General features: G+C 36.6%; 1 protein-coding gene across 6 annotated transcripts in view; it reads right to left on the reverse strand.

Annotated features, from left to right (window-relative positions):
- The window catches only part of LOC105204888 (potassium voltage-gated channel protein Shaker), a 114125-nt gene extending 91895 nt beyond the window's left edge, over positions 1 to 22230 (reverse strand). Inside the window, exons 1-2 of one of the 6 annotated variants that reach the window (XM_039458923.1) lie at positions 22008 to 22230; positions 15657 to 19159 (exon numbers count right to left, since the gene is read on the reverse strand). In XM_039458923.1, coding sequence (XP_039314857.1) covers positions 15657 to 15829 — 173 coding nt within the window. In that variant the 5' untranslated portion in view covers positions 15830 to 19159; positions 22008 to 22230. Of the gene's footprint in view, positions 1 to 15656; positions 21349 to 22007 lie in introns of those variants that run through there. The other 5 variants (XM_039458922.1, XM_039458925.1, XM_039458924.1 and 2 more) reach the window with 5 other exon arrangements.
- Between the last annotated feature and the right edge of the window lie 242 nt (positions 22231 to 22472).

The raw sequence follows: 22472 nt of genomic DNA on the forward strand, positions 1-22472 counted from the left end.
AGACTAGAGAGCGTTGATATTATAACATCTGAAACGCGCGTGTTACTGATATCTCCCGAAGGAGCGTACTTGATTTGTCTGCATTTAGTTTGTTTGAAAATGGTCGATCTCAGTGTTAAGAGCCATCACTATCCATTAGAAGGCTCAGCTTCGTGTAACATGCGCAACGAAATTGAGTTAATAGAGGTAAACCTCCCTCAGGAACTTCTTGCGACAACAACAGCAAAGACGATGTCGACGGTGCTGCAGACAATGAGATGATAATACCTGAGAGACGGTACAAAATTCGGAAGCAATTCAAGTGCAATGTAATGATGAGCCTCTCCGATTAATTAAGAAAACAAATTCAATTTTTCTTGTGTCAGAAATTTAAAAAATTTTAAATTAACATGCTTGCGAGCGCGTTCACTAAGAGTTTAAAGAACGTTAAAATTGAAATTTTTCAAATACCATTACGCACAAAAAAGATCTACTCTAAATTTAATTGGAGTAATTGTGAGAGATACTTAGCTTTCGTTAATTTTGAGAAAATATAAAGCTCAACGTTGGTTTTTTTACCGCGGAAAAAATATAACGTGTGGTAGGATATGTTTTAAACGATAGAAGGTATCGTCACGTCACATCGTCTATCATGCAAATCATCACGACACGTTGATTGCGAGCGTGTCGTGTCGATTGTTCGTGCTCGATTCTCGTCAGAAGTTTCGCACACGCGATCACGTACCAACTGAACTCTCGCGGACTTTTCACTGCAGGAGAACTCAAATTTCGAGGAATTTACCCAAAGGATTACACTTGCTTCGAATAATTTTTGTTATTCTATTATTCTGTATACTGTACATACATAAATCTACGACACTAGAAATTATAAGCAAACAGTGTTAAATCTAATATTATTAAAAATTAATTAATATTTAAGAAACGTCACCTCCCTCTCTTTCATGTCTTCACCTCAATCTGCATTATGCAATATTTCTTTCGCTATCGGAGTTCTTGCAATTCACAGTAATTGCTGTCAATTCGTCAAAAGTCATTCTCAAGTCATAATGAAGTCTGATGAAAGAAACATCCAACTCACATATATCATTGCTCTTATTCGGCGATCCATTAAATACGATAGATAATTACTCACGGATACAATATCTGCAGCAGCGAATGCGGGAAGGACAAAGAAATAGGTTAATTAACAGCAATCCGCTATAATTGCGCTATCTTATCGTGCGGTCAATTGGATTATTTCTTTCTTTCTATCCTTTACTTGCTACGACGTTTTCGTATTCGATTGATCCTTCCCCAGATCTATCGAAAGAAACATTACAAGATATTTTGTATTTTTGTACGTATAATATGTACAAAACTATTCATTTATTTCTAATGAAATGATATTGAACTTGTAATTTAAACTTCTCTTTAATTTGCTCAAGATAAAACAAGAGAAGCACGTGGATGCGAATGTAACGAATGCTGACACTGATCAACAGATTAGATGCGCGTTCAACAATGAATGCGACGAGGAAATGGGGAAATAACATGCTGAAACGGTGCCAATTTCAAGTTATATAGCAAGGAAACTGCCAAATTCAACCCTCTGTAAAGCGGTCAATAGGAGGGTTCAAGCCGCAATTTTTTTTTATTACTATGCGCTTGTTTTCGCGTTTTCATCCGTTTCTCTTCAATCTTTCGCAACTTTTCATCTATCTGTCGAACGATAAAACTTTCTGCGACAGATGTTTCACGAGCAAAAAATCTAGTTCTATAAAAAGTATGCATCCTTCTTTATAAACTTCATATGCGCGATGAATAGTTCGAAAGTATTCCAAGTATTTTTCTCACGTACCTTTTATGTGTAGTGTACAAGTTCAGAACGTTGTTCATTAGATTATTCTTACGTTAAACAATAACTATTTGCATGCTACAATTGTGAAAAGATACAATTATAAAAAGAGAGTGTTTCACTGCAAGCTTCAATTGCTATTAACTATCTATTAATCCGTAGGCACTCGCGTGGTCAATTGAGATATAACTGACAAAAGGAAACGGACAAAAGTGTCCACGTCCGATTTTAATGAGCCTTTAATATGTTGTAGTGTATACAGATCAAAATAAGGGACATGTATGTACACAGTAAAATATAAAATGTCCCAAAAAGTCCACTCTAAATTTTAAGTTAAAATAATTCTTATTTTAAGTTATTTTAACTTAACTTTTGAGTTATTTCAACTTAAAATTTAGAGTGGACTTTCTGCGGAACATACAAAAGTGTTAAATTAGCATTTTATTTTTCTATTGTGTATTTTTTCTTAAATGTGTCCGTTTTCACTTTTAGGGAGTAAAACACCTCTTTGAAATAAATTTAAAGCATTTGAAGGAAAACAATATTAGACACGAGTATTAAGTATTTTCCGCTGTTCAGCAACCGTTATCTGGGAATTAACGAGCGCCCAGATAACAAAACGCACAAATCCAGTGACAATTACCATTTTAGGACAAATAAGCGCGATTCTAATAAAATATCCCCGTGCTTCCGTCTACCTTTAATAAGTTTCGCTTTATCTCGCGTTAAACATTCATCGCATTCAATTGCATCATTTAATAAAATACCTTAAATGCACAAAATCGTTAACAAAGCAAACAACAGAGATAAATATATTTAGTTTATAATGCAAATGTAACGCGAAACCTTATTATTAAAATAACATTAATAACACATCGCAATATATTTCTTTTAATAAATTTTTAATTAAAAATCCCCAAGGTATTTAAACTTGAATTTAACATGAGCGCTCCTATCGAGTTTTTGTTAAAAAATATTGATTGCAAATAAATTAAGAAATGAATTGAAATCCATAATATCATTTTCGAGATCCGTAATATCATTTTATACAAAAATAGTAATTTATTTTCAGACATGTTCTCATTACAATCTTCCTTTTCTCTTACCAATTTTCTTTCGGTAGCGTCCTTAATTACGTGGAAAATTTCGTAGTAACAGAGCGCGCCGAGTTAAAATGTCAAGAATTTATCACAGCTGCAAAAGAATGTATCACTGACAATTTAACATTTAATTTAACTGCAGATACAAGACAATAAATAAAGAGCGTGCAACGTAAATTACTTTACCGTTACTCGTTTCTTAATGTAAAAAATAACGTGTCTTTGTTCCTTCTTTCTTTTTAACAATCTAAACGTACATCTGTATTATTACATCTGATTTTAAATAACAGATCGTCTACCGATATATTTCTTTTAACAGATCTATGCTTTCTTCAAAAGCAACACATTCTTACACAACCGCTCTACATGGCATGCGTAAAACAGTTACGCAATTTACGCGGCGATCATTAGCAGTTTTTATCTTTCCCGTGGTCGCTACATAATCGCCCGGGAAGGCTCGTAATAACGTTACACGCGACGCAGCAACACGTGGCACGTTATAACACTCGCGTCTCTACGCTTTTCAGATTCTACCAGTGAGTGATTTGGCAAGCTGTTTCCTGATGTCTGCGGCAGCAAAGGTCGAAGAATAGACGGGAGAGAGAGGGAGGGAGGGAGGTAATTGGATTAACAACCTCGCCCAAACCTTTACCGATTCCTTACGTCTTGAAAGCGGGGCACTTAAGTGACCGCATTCGGAAGTGTCAGTGAAGATTTCCGCACCGAGGCCCGTAGTAGGCTAATCGAAAATCTTAGTTCCTCGTGAACAGAAGCACTTGGGTAACCGTTTCCAAGTGCCATTAAAACTCAAGAGAGTGTCCTAAAGAATATTTAAGAGCTAGAATTTTGATAAGATTAGGTACTCCATATTACTACTAAACTATTCGTTATCTTTTATCAAGCAACGATGCGATTAAAATCCTTTCTCTGGTAATTTGCTTGTTTATCAAAAATTACAATTAGTTTAATAATTTATATTTAGTTTACAGAATTGTCGATTATTTGGTTAAATAATTTCTGAACAAAGAATATTATTCGTCTCTTTTTTCTTTTTGCTGCTATTAGTAGTAAAACAGTAAGCTTTGATTACACTAGAATTCTCAAGCTGCTGAAAGATGCCGAGGATTGTGCTATATGATCCGTGACGATGCGTCAATATTAGTTCGCTACGACATTGCTTTGTGCATAGCCTACTTCCCACGGGAAAGAATAGAAAGAGGCTATTGAATATCCACAGTACTATATTACTATTTACGGTCTTCAATACGTCGCATGCGTCCACGTATTCGTGCGTGTACAATTATTTGAAACAACTTTGTGTATTATATTAGAGAGAGACATGTGATTTTTGTGACTTCTCAAGTCAATATTTATCTTATTAGCATTAAAAGCGATAAATGTTCTCATATTAGGGTAAAGTCGGTAAATACGCCCTAGTTATTGAAAATTTAATTAATCAAGTATTATTTACTATGTTTAAGCAAAATAAATTATACCAATGAAAACTTCATACTGCTTACTATTATAAAAAACTTTTTAATATAAAATATTTTTTTTTTATACTTGAAAAAAAAAATAACCCGTTAAGGTCACTATAGGGGTCCAAAAGACCGTGCTAACTTCAAGGATACACAGACCATTCAAAATCGAACAGCTTTCTATGAAACTAATTTTTATCTGAAAGTCTACTATCTTGAGAATACACCTCTAAATTTTTGTTGAATTATCTCAAAAATCAAAAATTTTATAAATATTTTTGTAAAAAAGTCAAATTTTGCAGTTCTTTTATTAAAATTTTTTTCATTATGTTAAATTCGAATTAATAAAACAATTATTGGATGATAAAGAACAGACCTTAAAGTATGTCCAGTAAAATTTCTGCAACGAAATATCAAAAATCTGGCAGATGACGACTAATTTTGTGTGGGGGTCCAGTGGACCCTATGTGACCGTTATATTATTATTTAGAAGTCTAACCTCAACGTGTTAAAAAAAAAACCCTTGCATTTTTGTCATATAAAAAAAATGATGGGATTTACGACTATTCGTGTATAAGATACGCGGCGCATCGATAATTTCGCAAACAACAATTTACAAATATGAAAACATAAAATAACATAATGACTTACAAAATGTGTTTGCGAAGTTTATTAAAGAATACCAACAGTAAATATATATGCAAAGTAATAATAATGCAAAATTGAAGAAATTAATGTGCACAGACATCAACAGAGTGCAGCTACGTGCACATTGTGTTCTCAACATAGGGGCAAGTGCTGCTTTCCAATCACGTAGTGCCTGCATAAATCCCACTCGCTGAAAAGGCCGTATATTCTAAACAAGTGGGATATACAAGCTATCAAACTAAATAAAGAATACAAGAGCTATTCACCTATATTTTGCTTGTATTCCATTCTTTACTATCGCTCTATATTTACATATCATGAAATAATCATTATGTCTTTTATATTTCCTACAGTAATCATTTTACGTAGATGATAATACACGATCGCGCTACTTCTACATAAAAAAGAAATCAATTCAATTGACGATATTTTCGTTAAACAATAAAGAACTGGAATTACAACACAATACTAATAAAGCATAATGGCACGTAACAAAGTGATTGTGAGCAAACTATCTTATTCCTTTTATTTTTTCTGACTGCTGCGGCGACAATCCCAGCGCGGCGTAAATACCGACTTTACCCTATATCTAGTTCATTAGTAAATAAATATAAAAAGTATACCTTTATCTGTTTTTTATAAACAAAAAAATATTTTCAAATAAAAAGAGAAAACCGCGAAAACAAGAAAATTTTCAATCTGATCGAATCTTTGATATATCCTCGATATCTGCTCAAGTATTACAATTAAATAGCAACGATGCGTCCTATGTGATTGGCATAAAACAGCCGCAGTGACCTAAAAAAACTTTTGAAAACAGTTCCACTTGTAGAAAAAAGTTTTATAGTTCCAAAAAAAAAACAAAACTAATGTACATTTATCATCCTGCTACGATTTGTACAGGCTAATAAAAAGTATTACATTCACTAAATAATATATACTCTCCTATATAAACGTTCGATGTGAATGTGTAGAACATAAAAATTCACGAAACCTTAAATCAAAAATGCGAATGCGAGGAGGACACGAAAGGAATAGTCGAGGGAAACTCGTCGCGCATTCCTGACTTGTACCGAAAAGTCTCGTAAAGTCTTAATATTTAATGCGCGTGCACGTATACATTTTCTGCGCTAAGATAAAGAACGAGGACACAGGCAGATAAATACAACAGTTATATTCCTTAATACCAGTGTTTTATCGATGAAAAGTGTCGTGTTATCACTGTTTGTTCAGATTGATCCAACGAACAAACACACGTAACTAACAAACACATTTCGTAAGCTGACACAGGTACGTAAAGCCAGCGGACACTTTTATCCCACTTTGGTCTTTCTTTAGGATTTACGAAAGCCACGCAGTCACGAGCAGCGACGTTGCAACCGCCGCCTATGCAGTCTATTAAACATAGATAGGAGTACCGCATTGCCGTGAATCGGCGCGAGGTAGTAGTGCTAGAGGTTTGCTGCGCCCGGTTTTGCCCTGTACATTGGGGGTTCTCCAAGAGAGTGACCGCGAACGAATTTTCGATTCTTATTGTCCTTTAACAGACGTGTGCCTTCGTATAAGCTCTTTAATTAAAAGAAAAAGAGCTGGCGAAGGGCTGTTGAACGCGTCGCTTTTACAGCATGCCGTTCTATTAATAATTTTGCATCTTTAAATAACAGGTAATTTTGAGAACGGCACATTGTATAAATTCAGAGAATGCTTTTAAAATTAATTTACCATATTCGATTGCTCGAATTGCAATTTCGCTTACATTTAAAATACAAAGCCTGGAGAGTACATTTAATAAACAGGAAATATATTTGATCAACGTTTGCGTATTGATTCCGTATACATTTTTTAAACGTTTCCCCATAATGTTTCATAAATATTAAAAAAAAAAAATGTTACTTAACATAACACATTGCTCTAAAGACGTTTTAAAAATTGATTACGTCGATGTCATTACGTTGATTATGATATAAAATCTGTGTTTCAAGAATCAATTACTCGTTGTCAGATATCATTACACTGACATTGCAATATTTTATTTATCAAACGGACGATCGTTGAGACGATCAACGAGAAATAAAAGATACATGCTACGTGGGGGTTTTTTGAGAACCGCTGAAGAGGGCAAAACGACTGCACAGACGTCGTTGTACAAACTCTACGTACGAACGCTATACCGGACACGCTGTATAGACACGCTATATGTATAATGATAGTAACGAAGCTCTGTTATAGAGTCAGTGTCGAGTCCGCAGCCTCGCTCTTGCCCTCGGCCTCGTTCGTTATTCTTAACGTCATCGCGGCCGCAGTCAAATCTATGTGCGTGTCTACCACCCGCTACCACCACCACAATGCCCACCTTCGCCTTCGCGTTCGTCTATGCGCATCGCCCATGCACCCGAATGCTTCCACCAGAATTCCACCCTTTCCGTTATTTATTCGTCGCGACTTCCCATTTTACGCTTCTTTTCTTTTAAGCGAAACTGCGAGCGTGACTTTTTACGTTATTCTCTCTCTCTCTCTCTCTCTCTCTCTCTCTCTCTCTCTCTCTCTCTCAAGGCGATCGTACAATAGGCGTTACAATAGAAAAGCGTAGAAAAGTGCGAATCTTGCAAAAACAATTCTCCCCTTTTTTTTTTATTTCTTTAATATCACTTTCACCTTCAGTGTTCAAAATCTGAATAATGCTTTCTTCGTGTACAAAGGGGCATTTGGAAAATCATTTTATCGATTATGAATGGCGACGCTTGTCAGCGTTGTTTCCCTTGTGTCGGTTACCGGAGTATCACGCCCCGCGATTTACATTTCCTGTTATACTCATGCATACTCGTATACGTACATATATGCATATCGCACTTGTGTATCTATAGAAATTGTTACATGCGCGTGCTATTATGCCAGGAAATACGAGGACAGCTCATTTAGATGCAACAAGAATATCGTATGCATTGAAGTCTATACGAGTATTAAATCCATCCTCCAAGAGGCAGCAGACCGTAATTTATTCGCAGACCGCAATCAACATTTATTAGCAACAAAATTTTACGACGAACGTCCGCGCATGTTTTCCTAACAAGAAGATCGCGTATACTCGGTATCAAGTAACGTAAGTTACACGCTTTGCGTTCTATCAGGCGTGTAGAAGAATGCGCGCTGAAGCGTATGAATTCGAGATGACTAAATTCGGCGCGGCGCGGCGCGGCGCACCGGAGAGCAAATATGCCGGAGTAGTGCAATCTCGCTCTCGCATAGTCCCGAGTGGATCGCAACAGGTGCTTAGACAAAAGATACGGTCTAGCCGGTGCGGCTCGGATCCAGAAAAGCTTTGTCGCGTCAGACGACCAGACTTTCGCTCCGATGATGGACGTAATGAGGATCCGGCAACCACTTTTTACGTCAGAAGCGCTAAGTGCCCGCTTTCAAGACGTGCCTTCGCTCTCTACCTACCGTCCCGGCTGTTCAGTCGACGTAAATTATTTCGGCGCCACTGGAAATTCCGTCTCAATTTTTGTCACCCTCAAATAAAAACGGACAGAAGCCACCGCTACGGAATACCGCGCGATAACAAACGCTAAAAGAACTGATTAAGAAATTATCTTTATTGACACTGTCGTTTGCGAGCGGTTTGTTTGAGAAATGTTCTTTGTAAATTATGTATATAGGGTAAAGTCGGTATATATGCCGGCCGTAGCTATCGAAAATTTAATTAATCAAGTATTATTTACTATGTTCAAGGAAAATAAATTATACCAATGAAAACTTCATACTGTTTAATATTATAAAAAAAATTTTTAACATGAAATTTTTTTTTTCTTATATGTGAAAAAAGAAACTTAAAAAAACCTTTGTATTTTTTTCATATAAAGAAAATGGTGGGATTAACGATTATATATATACTCGTGTGTAAGATATATGGCGCATCAATAATTTACAAATAACATTTGCAAATATGAAAAACATAAAATAACATAATGACTAACAAAATGTGTTTACAAAGTTTCTTAGAGAATAAAAATAATAAATATATATGCAAAGTAATAATAATGCAATATTGAAGAAATTAATATGCACAGGCATCAGCAGAGTGCAGCTATGTGCACAATGTGCTCTCAAAATAGGGGCAAGTGCTGCTTTCCAATCACGCAGCGTTTGTATTACGGTATAAATCCCGCTCGCTGAAAATGCCGTATATCCTAAACAAGTGGGATATACAAGCTATCAAACTAAATAAAGAATACAAGAGCTATGTACATGTATCATGCTTGTATTCCATCCGTTACTATCGTTCTACATTTACACATCATGAAAGAATCATTATGTCTCTTATATTTCCTACAGTAATCATTTTACGTAGATGGTAATATAAACTATCGCGCTACATGAAAGTTTCTATAATTCATGAAAAAATCAATTTAATTCACGACATTTTCGTTAATATTAACAATAAAGTACTGTAATTACAATACAATATTGACATAGCATAAAGCCACATAACAAAGTGGTTGCGAACAAACTATCTTCATTCCTCCTATTTTTTTCTGACTGCTGCGGCGTACTATACATCCCAGGGCGACGTAAGTACCGACTTTACCCTAAAGGAAAAGGAAACTCGTGATAGCCCACGCGCGCGCGCGCGCGCGACGAACGTTTGGGGAGAGGCAAAAGTGGTTAGAAGATTTTGTAAAAAAAAAATCCAGGATGTACATCTCTCTTATTTCCCATGTGCCTCAATAGTTTTCAATTTTGTTATACGTGTGCTACATTTTTAATACTCTCGCGTTTATTACTCTCTTCACGTTACAACGACGTATTGATCGTGATAATTAAGTATGTTATAGTAACGAAATACGATCGTACGAGCGAGTCGTTCATTCTGTGCTATTATTAATCATATGTCAATTTAGTGACCCATTTTTATGATTTTATTTTGGCCACGCAAAAATGCTTAAATCGGATCTCTTCAAAATTTTAAAGTTCGCTGAAAAAGCCTTGTAGAAATACAATTGTGGTGTTCTGTCCCAAAAAAATCTGGGATCTTTTTGAGTCACCATGTGCACCGAACGATGCACGTAAAAGGAAACGCTTCAGGGAATTACATGAAAAATGTTGGAAAGATACAAATTTTCCCATAAGGGTCGTTGTCGACGAGCGACGAATCTTGAAATGTTATAGAATGACATAAAGGGAGATATTCTCAAGAAAATTGAGCAAAATTTATTTGTAAGAAAAAAAATATTTTAAAAAATTCTGGAGCATAAATTTTGACTATTCAAATTTTATGATTAAGTTTTTGTTCGATTATACGCGTACCAAGGCAAGAAAACATATTCCTAGAGAATGAATCCAAGATTCGTATTTTTAAAATTTTAAAATTTAGTCTTTTATACAAAAAACAATTAATATTAAGTGAATAATTTATTGTTTCATATATAAGCAAGAATATAAAATCTAGGAAGATTTTATAATCTTAAACAGACATAATTTTACATACAGGAAGAGAAAAATTTTCTTCATATAAACAAATTAGGTCTGTTTAAGATTATAAATTCTTCCAAGGAAATTTTATATTCTTGCTTATACATGAAACAATAAATTGTTGATTTAATATTAATTTTTTTTCTGTGTAGCTTTATCAAATTTCATATTAGATGAGTTATAACACAAAACTTGCTTGAAATTGAACGAATCACTTCTAGGACAATACAATCTTTTTATTATAATAATATTAATTAAACAATCTTTTTATTTATAATAATATTAAATAAAATATTTAATAAGATTTTATATATATAATATCTCTCTATTATTCAATTCATTTGCATTCCATTAATATCACGAATATCATTATCGTCGTATATAAACGAACAACGAACGAATGTTAAATCGTGGCAAACTTTGCAGCAATAAGCGCGGAATCGTTTATGAGAAAATAATAGATGAGTTACCTATAACACACAAAACTTGATTGAAATTGATCGAGTCACTTCTAGGACAATACAATCTTTTTACTATATTTATAATAATATTAAATAAGATGTTTAATAAGATTTTATATATAAATATATATAATAAGTCTCTATTGTTCACTTTATTTGTATTCCATTAATATCACGAATATCATTATTGTCGTATATAAACGAACAACGAACGAATGCTAAATCGTGACAAACTTTGCAGCAATGAGCGCGGAACCGTTTGTGAGAAAATAATAGACAATGCCGAAACCGAGGGTGGTGTAGACAGGCGCCTAGATTTTCACCAAGATCTAATGAGAGACAAATGTGGAACGGGAGATGTACGCTTCGATTCAATTTCGCCAGTGTAGATAGGTAAATGTGATTTTCCAGCTTCTCTCAATTTCCGGCCGTAAAATGGGACAAATTTATCGGTTGTCGGACGTTTTAGGCGAATCAGCCAGCGCTATCGCGCTAACTTGCATCGAACCGTGACACAATAGTCTAACAGTCCTTCTCCTTTGTCTCGGCATGGCTCTTTCAGCAATGCTAAAATATTTCTATTGACTAACAAATAGATATTTTCAGTTTAAAGGAGAATTTGGTTTGCACGAGTTTTAACACACTTCATAAAATCAAAATTGTAAAACGCTTAAGCGATATTTCACACCGCATGATGTGCCAATCAATTCGCTTTTTGCGCGAGAAAAGAAAAAGCGCACATTCTCCTCTTATGGTCTCTTTTGCTTTCTCTACGATATACGATATTAATGCCCACCCGCGCATCGCGTTTCAATTGTCAAAGGTGAGAAAGCGGAGTTTACATTACGTATCATTCTTAGCTATCGCTAAGTCATAATTAAAATAAAATCAATCTTAGTTTGAGCATTTAGGTTGAATTATTTCATGAAAGAATTATTTATAGCAAAGTATTTTTTTCGTATTTAACTTGCACACGTAACAATTGGAAATACCAAATTATCATATCCGATTATCGCATTTCATTTCCACTGAATGATTCCCAAAATGTTTTACTGTTTTTTTTTTTTTTTATTACTCACTATAAAACTGGTAAGAGTTTGTTATATGTTGTCGCACGGAAAAAACGGATGACATTTTTCGACAGCAAATGAAAATGCGTGCACAATATCCCGAAATTCGTCATGCTATTCGCCTTTGTAGTTGTGCAATCTAAAACGTGACTGTGTGTGTGTGTGTGTGTGTGTGTGTGTGTGTGTGTGTGTGTGTGTGTGTGTGTGTGTGTGTGTTCCCAAGAATCCCTAGGCATAAGGGCATTCCTCAATGTCTTTTCGCCGTTGAAATTCCTCGTGGCGAGATAAAATTGCTCACAGAAATCGCTCACCTGTCTGAAGAACATAACATTCGTCAGTATCGAAAGCGACTTTTAAGAGGAACGATTCTCGTTTCTCTACTACCCATTCAACCGGAAATTAAATGACAATAAATGATAAACGTTGTCATATTCTTCGCTACACAAACTGCGTTTGAGCGGAAACAATTTCAAGATATCATAAACACAGAACATTTTTGAATTGCTAGTAAAATATAGAAGAAGGGCAATTTTTCTGATAAAATAATAAATAAATAAATTTTTTCATAAAAATATTCATCGTAACCAAAATATGACAATCATGAATTGTACGTGCGGTTTTCTCTTGTTAACGTTATTTATTTCGTTCTATATATCGATATTATCACGCATTGACTACGTTGATTTCTAAAACAGGAATTAACCCGTTGAGGTCACACTTCCAAATAATAACATAATGGTCATATGGGGTCCACTGGACTCCCTGCACAAAATCAGTCGCTAGTTTTCTGATATTTTGTAGCAAAATTTTTACTGGACATACTTTGAGATCTGTTCTTTATCATCCAATAATTTTTTTAATTAGAATTTAATATAATAAAAAAATTCAAATAAAAAAACTGCAAAATTTGACTTCTTTTACAAAAATATTAATAGAGGAGAAGAGGATAATATGGCACCCATTTTCATTTTATTAAATCATTTTGTTTATAATTAATATTTTCTATTGAAACTTGAACGATTACATTCGTCAAAGTGTTGTTTGACAGATTCTAGGCTCAAAATAATGAAATATTTATTATTTAGGACGTGATTTATAAAAATTTAATGCTCTGCATAATCGGTGGCAGAAAAAAAAGTGGTTGTAATATGGCTATCTATAAGAATAATTTAAAAAAGTTAGTTTAGAAGAAACACAGTATCTTGTTACAAAATTATGTATTTTTAATTTTCCATTGTTTAGAATTTTCCTAATATAGAATTTTCTTGCGTTCATTAACTTTAAAAATACCATTAGAAATTTAGTTAAAAATATCATTTTATCCCTGTTTAACATTAAACAACAAACATAAAACAATTTTTTAATGTTTCTAAACACCGCTCTCTAGAATGACGATCGATTTAGCGAAGAAATATTTCAATATAAAAATTTCGCTTAAAAGGCCATATTAATGAAATTCCATGTTATTGTTTTAACTTTGTATAACTCAAAATGTGTATAGCTGAATAAAAAGATAAATAATAAAAAAAATACTCAAGTGTATGTACATTCGTGTGATAATACACTCAAGTTTAAGAATAATGAGAAAGTATGAGTAATTAAAGGTTAAAGGTAAACCTTGAAAAAGTTAAAAGTGCTCAAAAATAAAAATGCCTTATAACAATTGTCACTTATTATGTATTGTCATATTAACATCAATAAAAATCGGCGAACTACTAAATGAATAGCTCCATAAGCAATTGTTAGAATACGTCATCTAATAACGGAGATAATAGGGGTAACCATATTGTCGACAGTAGCCATAATACCTTCTTCTCCTCTAAAATTTTTAATTTTTGAGATAATTCAACAAAAATTTAAGAGCATATTCTCAAGATAATTTATTTTCAAATAAAAATTAGTTTCATAAAAAGTTCGATTTTAAATGGTCTGTGTACTCTTAAAGTTAGCGTGGGGTCTTTTGGACCCCCAGTGACCTCAACGGGTTAATCTACAAGTTTTCTAATATTAATTATGACATAATCTGTACATCTAGAATATATACTCTATATCGAAGCATAGCGAATACACATATCTACTTGAACTACTCGATAGCTGACTCATCGAATTAAAAGTCCTCAAGACTTCCGAGAAATTTGTAAGGTGATCAAGTATCTCGGTCGAGGATAAGAGGAAATGAGCGTGTCTATAACTCGATCCCTGCACAGATCGACCGCTTCCTTCTTTCTCGACGTTACATCGTATTTGCTTTTGTCGACCCTTCAATGAGCAAATCAAACTCATCGAGTTTCAATCATTCTACGTTTGCTACGTCATTCCGACGAGTTATATAACCGATAACTTTCGACGGCGAATCATGTCAATAAGTATTTCTTATACGTAATTTCAACTTAACGCAACATTCAATAAACATTTCATCAGCATTTGATTTAAACACGCATATATGTATAAAGACACGTACCTCATACATAATGTTTAGGGAAGACCGGGGCAAACCGTTAGACGTTAATTCGATAATTGGAAATATCTTTTTATAAGTACATATTAAAAATTTACTTTAAATACTGTAAACACGTCCTAATGTAACAATGTTGCTAACAAAGTTTTGTTCATAACGGCGTCATATTGAAGTCGTAGTAGTGAAAAATGTGTTTTGCGACAGTCAAAGTAATTTCTGATAGTCGGCATTTCTTCAAAATTTAAATAAGATAATAAGGTTTTTTTGCAAACTTTGAATGTATCGTGTCCAGTTGAATGTATTTGAAACATTTCGTGTTTACTTTTTACTGTGTGATGTCTATTTTTGTCGATCATATGCAATAATGCGCACAGTTGATGTTGGGGCTCTTCGTAATATCAAACATCGGGGCGATTCGTTAATACTGATTGCAGCGCCTAACCTAAGTTGGGTAACCCTAACCCTTTGGCTGTATTACGAACGTCTGCGCTACGCAGAGTTAAGCATTGAGGTAAAGTTCTTCTTTGATTTAGTTCAAATTTGATAATATTGTGTATTTTAGTACATAGAACATGAATATGAATATAAAATTGTCGCTCTTAAACAGGTAAAAAGTTATAAAACGTTAAAGATTGACACTTGTGAGGCTAAGAAATCTGTCACATCGATGGCATAAAAAGACATGCAAACGTGTATGTTTGCATTTGTTTTTTGTATACCTATATCCTTTTTTAAATAAAAGAAAGTCTTAACAACAGCTTTTTTACAGTTTTTCAACTTGAAACACAAATTTCGGGATATTCCCAGACTAGTTACGAATTACCCCAGGCTTGGGACTATTCGTAATTCTTAGCATTGGTCCACATTTTTATATGTACTTCAAAGCAAGTACACTTCCATGGTCTATCCATACCGGCATTGTGAAGGGAAAGGTTCAACCTTTCAAACCGCCCCATTTTTTTTTTTTTTTTTTTTAATGAATATAGGACTCAGGGGACACAAAAAAAAGTCTAACAAATAACCCCGGCCTCCCCTATTTTTTATCAGTATAAATTATTACATGTAGAATAATTAATAGTGATAAAATAAAAACGTATGAAAAGATCTTTTATGTATGAGAAAGGTTGAATGAACTCACTGATTGAGCGTCCGTTCGTTGCTGCCGGTGGTCGCTGAACCCTGCACCCCAGAAGTGGCAGCGGCGGCGGTGGACCCCGAGTCGTGATGCCTCCGTTCCTTGTGGACGATGCCCATCAACTTCATCCACGGGTTGTTGGCCGCATGGGTGCCCATGCCGCCGCTCTGCCACATTGCGCTCGCCAGCCTCGCTCCTTACACGGGAGCCCAATCTGGGCTCCGACTTGTAATCGAACGGACTAACGTCTTCCTCCTTCTCCTCCCTGTCGTCCTGTCGTCCCGTCGGATCAATCTTTTCCGACGGCAGTTTCTCGCTCGTCGCGTCGCCTTCCGCCGCGTAGAGCCGTGCGATGAGCTTGGGACGTGCCTGCCGCTCCTTTTTAGAGCTCGTCTCAACGATACAAATTCCGCGATCCTTCGACTCCTCTTCCCAAAGCTGGATCACAAAGGTGGTGACTTTTACGTTTTCCTCGCGGGGGCCCACACGGCGGCGGCGCACCTGCAGCTGCACTGGCCCTGGGTAGGTGCGAGGTGCCCTGCGCGGCCCCGTAGGCTCCCTAGCCCGGCCCCCGAGCACCTCCACCATCTAATCCTTCGTTTCGTTACAAGGCTTTGCCGGCCCCGCACCTCCCCTCGCCGCCTGAACACCGCCACCGCCACCACCACCACCACCACCGTGTCTCGTTTTTGTGCACTCGCACTTTGCACTTCGCACTCCTCCTCTCCTCCCAACACCCAATTTTCCAACGACGTTCAAGACGTTACTGTCATCTTCGCAGTTTCTTCACTCAACTATTCTTCGATGATTTTTTCTTTCTCCTACGACAAATGTTATGTCACAGGCTGCAGGTTGTACGAGGGAGGTTGGCGAACTTAGTGGCGGTGGGTCAAGATCCGTCCAACTTTGCGGAGAAAAAGTTTACTATTTCTTTTAAATTCTTCCGTGCACTCATGGGATTGATTCTCTTTGAGATTAAGCACTGATCGATCAGGTCTCGATCAACCATGTGCTATAATGTAATGCGTTATCATAAATGAAACAGTCAATAAATTTGTTGAAAAAGTTTTTTTTTCAATTTTTATATTGTTTCACGTTAAATATTATTTATTTCCAAACGATTACTGCAATCGTCACTCATAGACTTTTGTTTGTCAATGAAAATCATAATATTACTCGTGAATCGAAAATGATGAAATATTTTCCAATAGTTATTTCGGTAATAGCGGTTACGAATTATACATTTGTATTAGATGATACATACTTTCTCCTTGACACTAATTTTAAATTGAAATAAAGATCTAACCCCGAGCAGTAGCGTCTTATTTTTAAACCGTTCGCTTAAAGATTAAATAAGAGCATCGTAAAAGTAACAATCCAATCGCGAAAAGAATCTCAACTATTCGAATTAAAAGAAAAATCAATTTCTTTTTCCTTTCTCACGGAAGATAATTCTTTCCATCGTTTTAATACCGAAGAGAGAATGAATTGCAGGAGAGGAAACTTGGGGATTTGCCTTTTAACAGAGCCTCGTATAATTACACATGTTAAAACGTATTCTGCTATACAGCGTTTATAATAAAACAATCTGATTAAACTTTTTCAGTAATTATACTATTTGACAAATAGATATTAGGCCTGATATTCTAGATTTTCACTCTTTAATTTTCCATTTCATTAAAAATTAAATTTTTAATTTGTAACTTTTAATGGAAAGCTCCAATTGCATGAAGATACGTATATATAATATTCGTAAAATGAGTTTTTTCAAAATAATTCGACCAAGCGAGGTTATCAGCCGCTTGTTAAAAGGTTGCAAAAAATAAATATTTATTCAATGACACGGGATACTTAGTTTCTGTTGCAATGAGCTATTAATAAAGGTGCTATCGCGGAATAACGAGGCTAAGCCGGAAAAAAACGGTTGCAACGGAGAGAAAAATGGAATTACTTCTACCTTCTCAAGAAACGTCACGCGCCAACCATTTAAAGAAGATTCATAGGACGATTCCCGAGATAATTCTGCAAATTGCTTGTAATCATAATTACATTAGCCAAGATGACAAGTGAAGTATTATGCGCGAAGAATATATCTAATGCTCATTATACGTGTATTACGTAATGAGCATTTAATGGATTTTAAAACGAGCACGGAAAATCAATCTCCGAAAGATCTTGAGATACACAGATTTCCGGATAAAAGAAAATACAAGCAATAATGGGAAAAACTTTTTCAATAAAAAAAAGACTCCAAACTATAAGAAGTAAAAAAGTAAAAACCTATAGCCAATCACAACTGGCGAGAGTACAAATACACGCGACTTCTAATGGACATGGTGTAGTAACATATTTTTCATAGACTAAGCAGTTAAAGAGGCGTGCTTCAAAGGGATTGAACGCTTCAAAGGGGTAGAAAGATGAAAAAAAAAAAAATGCCCATGGCGCTTGCATGTTGGCCGGCGCGCGTGTGCCAGATGCATAAGAACCGCAAACAGTCCACTATCGATCCCCTTAAAAATATCTGGAAATTGGCGTGGTAATGGCCGAGGCTCTGTTAGAGAGATAAGTCGCGCCGCTAAACGCCTTTTGTTACTAGAAACATATTTTTCGCCAGCTCGCCGACCGACGACGCGGCTGTGGCAAACTTTCGCGTCTGGGATGGTGAGACTCTGTATAAAGAAAAGAGCATATGCATAGGGTATAAACACATACTCTCTCTCTCTCACACACACACACACACACACACACACACACACACGCACACAAAGGAAAATATGGGAGAATTCTAGCGTAAGAAGTACGATAAATTGACCATTGAGATATAATGCGCGGAAGTAATGTGTTTGATGATTTAAAGGGTAGAAGTTTATCGCGACCTTGCTCGTGTTGAAAAGATTCTTGAGTAAATAGTCGGCTAAAGCGTATATCGAAAAAGTGATTAATACTCTGAATTTTCAATCAATCTCGCTCAATAATTTTATTTTATGCTTATGTGTTCTATAATGGCGATAATTTTGAATTTTGCCAGCGAATGATTAAAAGTATTAAAATATTATTTTTCAAAGCCAACAGTTATTATCGTCTAATGAGATATGGTAATAGTATTACGCGGCGTTTATTATTGTACAAAAATAGCGCAAGAGTCGCTTGTTAAGGGAACCAATCCCAAAAGAGAATGCCATCAGAATAAATCCGACACAGCGGTCTGCGTTTCCCGATCGTCCTGCGCAAATTCCAGGATACCCGCGCTGCGACTCGGTCGCCCTTCTCTCCCGTCCTTTTCCACCCCCTTTCTCACCTCACCGTCGGATCAATGCACCCCTGCAGGTGCAGTCGACGACGGCGTTCGAAGGAGTATCGCACACTGCACTTTCGCTCGTGGCCACTTTCAAAACGTGGCCGAAGAACCCAAATGACGCTCGTCGTTCTTACAACACGAGTGGCCAAAGGATCCGCTTTTCCTTCGGCAGGCGCGTGATAACGCCCGGTCACCGGATCGCATCTCGCTACACATAACCGCAAAATAATCACGTCACACGATATGTATTAGCCACGAATCGCGCTTTCTTTATCTCTCTCTCTCTCTCTCTCGTCAATGAAACACCATTTTCACTCTCTAATCCACCCCTGTCTTTTTCATTTGCCCTTCTCGAATTCGCGGAAATTCGCACTTTCCTTCCATTGGCCAAGAGCCAAATGCAGCACGAGACCGGCGCGTACGCACAACTTGTCGAGTATTGTATTAATGTGGAGAAAAAAAAAGTAGCTTCAATCGGTTAATAAGTTGACACGGAGCTGATAATGACTTTTATCGGTTATGATATATTATTATGATATGATAATTATGGTATACGGTATTACGGTTATGATAATTATGATATATTATTTGCCGCAATTATCAGTAACTTATCAAAACGACTATAATTACCAACTTGATCCTGCTCCGAACATCATTTGAAATAAATAATCTCGTTGATAGTTATCATGAGAAATTTACCTGAGAAATTTTCATATCGATACGGATATACTATATCACATTGTTTACAGAGCCAAGAACCGTTATATTAATTATTGTTATAGTACCGTTTTATCAATTTACAAGAGAATATACATTTTTTTCGAGTATTTAAATTTTCAAATTTCTCAGATGCTGTCTCTTGGATTCCCAGTAACGATGACTTCCAAGATCTTTTCTCTCAAACGTAAAAGGTGTAAAATTATTTCCAAGATGCTTCGACGATTGTTAAAAATTGGCAAAATTTTCTAAAAGGAACGGCTTGCCCTCCTCGCTAGGACCCACTAATTACACAGTCACGCACTCGCGCAAACTCTAAATAAAAAATACAAGCTAAAGGTACGAAAGTGAAGGAATTGGCGACAGCATCGATAGCGCGATAAGACTCGTTTAGGCTGATTTTCGGTAAGCGTCCCGGAAAAAGAGTCCCACGCTTCCTCTTGCCGCGATCGCCTGCCTGGCTTAACTGGCTGAACGCTACTCGCAGGGAAATGCGAGAAACTACGCGCGCACACCTCGGTCGAGCACGAGCGTCGAACCTGGACGTACCCATCGCCGACACCACGGCACGGGAGCAGCCAATGGGATCGCGCGATCTCAGCCGCATTGGCGGTGCGTGAGAGAGCTCGCGGACAAGGGAAACACACGCGGCATCCCTCCGCATCGCGAACCCATGTTATCCTATCAAAGTCTGCCAGACCAATTTCGCTCCCTCTCGTGATCGATCGATTTCCTCGTCGATACCTCTTATACCGAGACGCGAGTAAATGAATTTGAAACAAACGTCGGCAAAAGCCCGAAGTGGGACACACGATCACACAATTAAAAATCTAAACTTAAATCTTCCATAAATTCTCAATGAACTGACAGTTATTTGCGACAGACCTACGACCTCTAACCGAGACTTGTGAGCTCGTTCCTATTCGGTGAGATTTTACGAGAAATTCATAGAATCGACGGCAATGTTGGTCCGATTTGAAATTTATCTTATGTAAAAGTATACATATATTAACTCGTTCAAAGTAGATTACATTGCTCGCGTCCGTGATAATTAATCAACTTGATATATTTAACGATGATGAATCTCAAATCAAAAATCAAAATTAGAATTATAATTGGACAAATGTTAAGTGCTCTTAATAAGTTTCAAATGTTAAGTGCTCTTAATAAGTTTCAAATGATGACACCATTATTTTATAGAATGTAATAAAACGCAATAAAATTTTGTATTAAAATTAAAACTCAACGCAATTAGATTAAGCATTCGGATTATGCCAAAAAGAAAAGATTAGGTAATTGAACATAATAGCAAGAAAATATAGTCTTCGTGCGAATAAACTTTTTCGTTCGAGGCTCAATACAATTAAATAATTAAAACTAGATGCATCGTCAACGTCAGAGATCAGAATCAGTCACGCGTATGAGCAGCCGCAATCGGAGTTCTCGTGAACTTTCGACCTCAAAGACACTACGCTCCTCTGGTAGACTTTCAATTTCTTTTTCAACAAACTATCCAAAGACATTGGCATTGAATATCTCTGTGATTAAAAAATATCGAATTAATCTCTTGCATATTTGATCTTTATACAAAAAAAATCCTAAAAATTTAGTATATTTTTAGTATATTTTTTACCTTCGCATAATGTAGCGACACCCTAATAGTTAAAAAAAAAAAAAATATATATATATAATTTATTATTCCGTATATATGTGTATGCACGTGATAATGATATCTCCCATCCCTCGATCCTAATCACAAAAGATAAATATGTCATTAAAGTTAATAAGATTTACGCGTAGAATCGTTTTCAAAAATGTAACACCTCTCTAATAGCACAAGATATCGCATGAATATCCTAGAATATTCTAGGTACGAATATTCGTACAATATCATAATATCGTACGTATATTCGTTTATACGACATCACAATATTCATTAGATATCATGTTAAGGAGGGTACTCTAAAATAATCTTAAATGTAACTAAACTGAAAATATTGCACTTCCCGATTTTCGTACAGAGATCTGAAAAAATTTATCATGGAAAATCACACACTCTTATGACTCTCGATTCGAAAACTAATAAAATTCTGACAGAAAAAAATGATTTATAATCATGGATGATCTCGGACGATGACCGGCATCGCTCGACGCCCGATCGGAGCGTTAAAGTCTTCCGGCCGGTTTCGCAGCATCCAGCGCGTGCCGTCCACGGGGTATCCGCACCCCTGCGAGACAGCCCCAACACAGAAAGAGCAGCGGCGTGTCGCCAACCATGGCTATCGCACGGTCAAATCACAAGGTTTCTATACCGAAATTATTTGAGAAGGGCTGCCTACCGAAAGTCGTGCGTGCGTGCCGGCGCGCTTTTACCACAAACAGCCGCGAAAGTGCGTGAAATTTTCCGATACGACGAACTGATGAGGGGTGCTGGGGAAATTAGGCTCGGGCAGACAGGAGACAGGAGGGTGGTGGTGATGGTGATGGCAGGGGGTAGCGTGGCGTGGTGCGTAAATTATGGTTCGAGGGAAAAGGCACCCCGAGACTCTCGAGAGAAACGGGCGGCCAACGAGACTCCCGCGCGGAGCCCAACGTTTCGCCTCACTGCCGGGCTCACTGCAGGCTCTGACGCACCAAAGCAGAGCCTGCCACCTCCTGTTCGCGCCACCCCCCGCTCGAGAGCGCGCCAGCCGCCTACATTCCGCCCTCCACCCTTCAGCTACCTGCCGGTCTACCGGCGCTCACCCTCTTTCCCTGTCCCCCAGCTTCACATCGCCAGTTTACCTCTCGCTATCCCTTCCCGG

The sequence above is a fragment of the Solenopsis invicta genome, chromosome 16 (genome assembly GCF_016802725.1).
Source record: "Solenopsis invicta isolate M01_SB chromosome 16, UNIL_Sinv_3.0, whole genome shotgun sequence".
Lineage (NCBI taxonomy): Eukaryota > Metazoa > Arthropoda > Insecta > Hymenoptera > Formicidae > Solenopsis > Solenopsis invicta.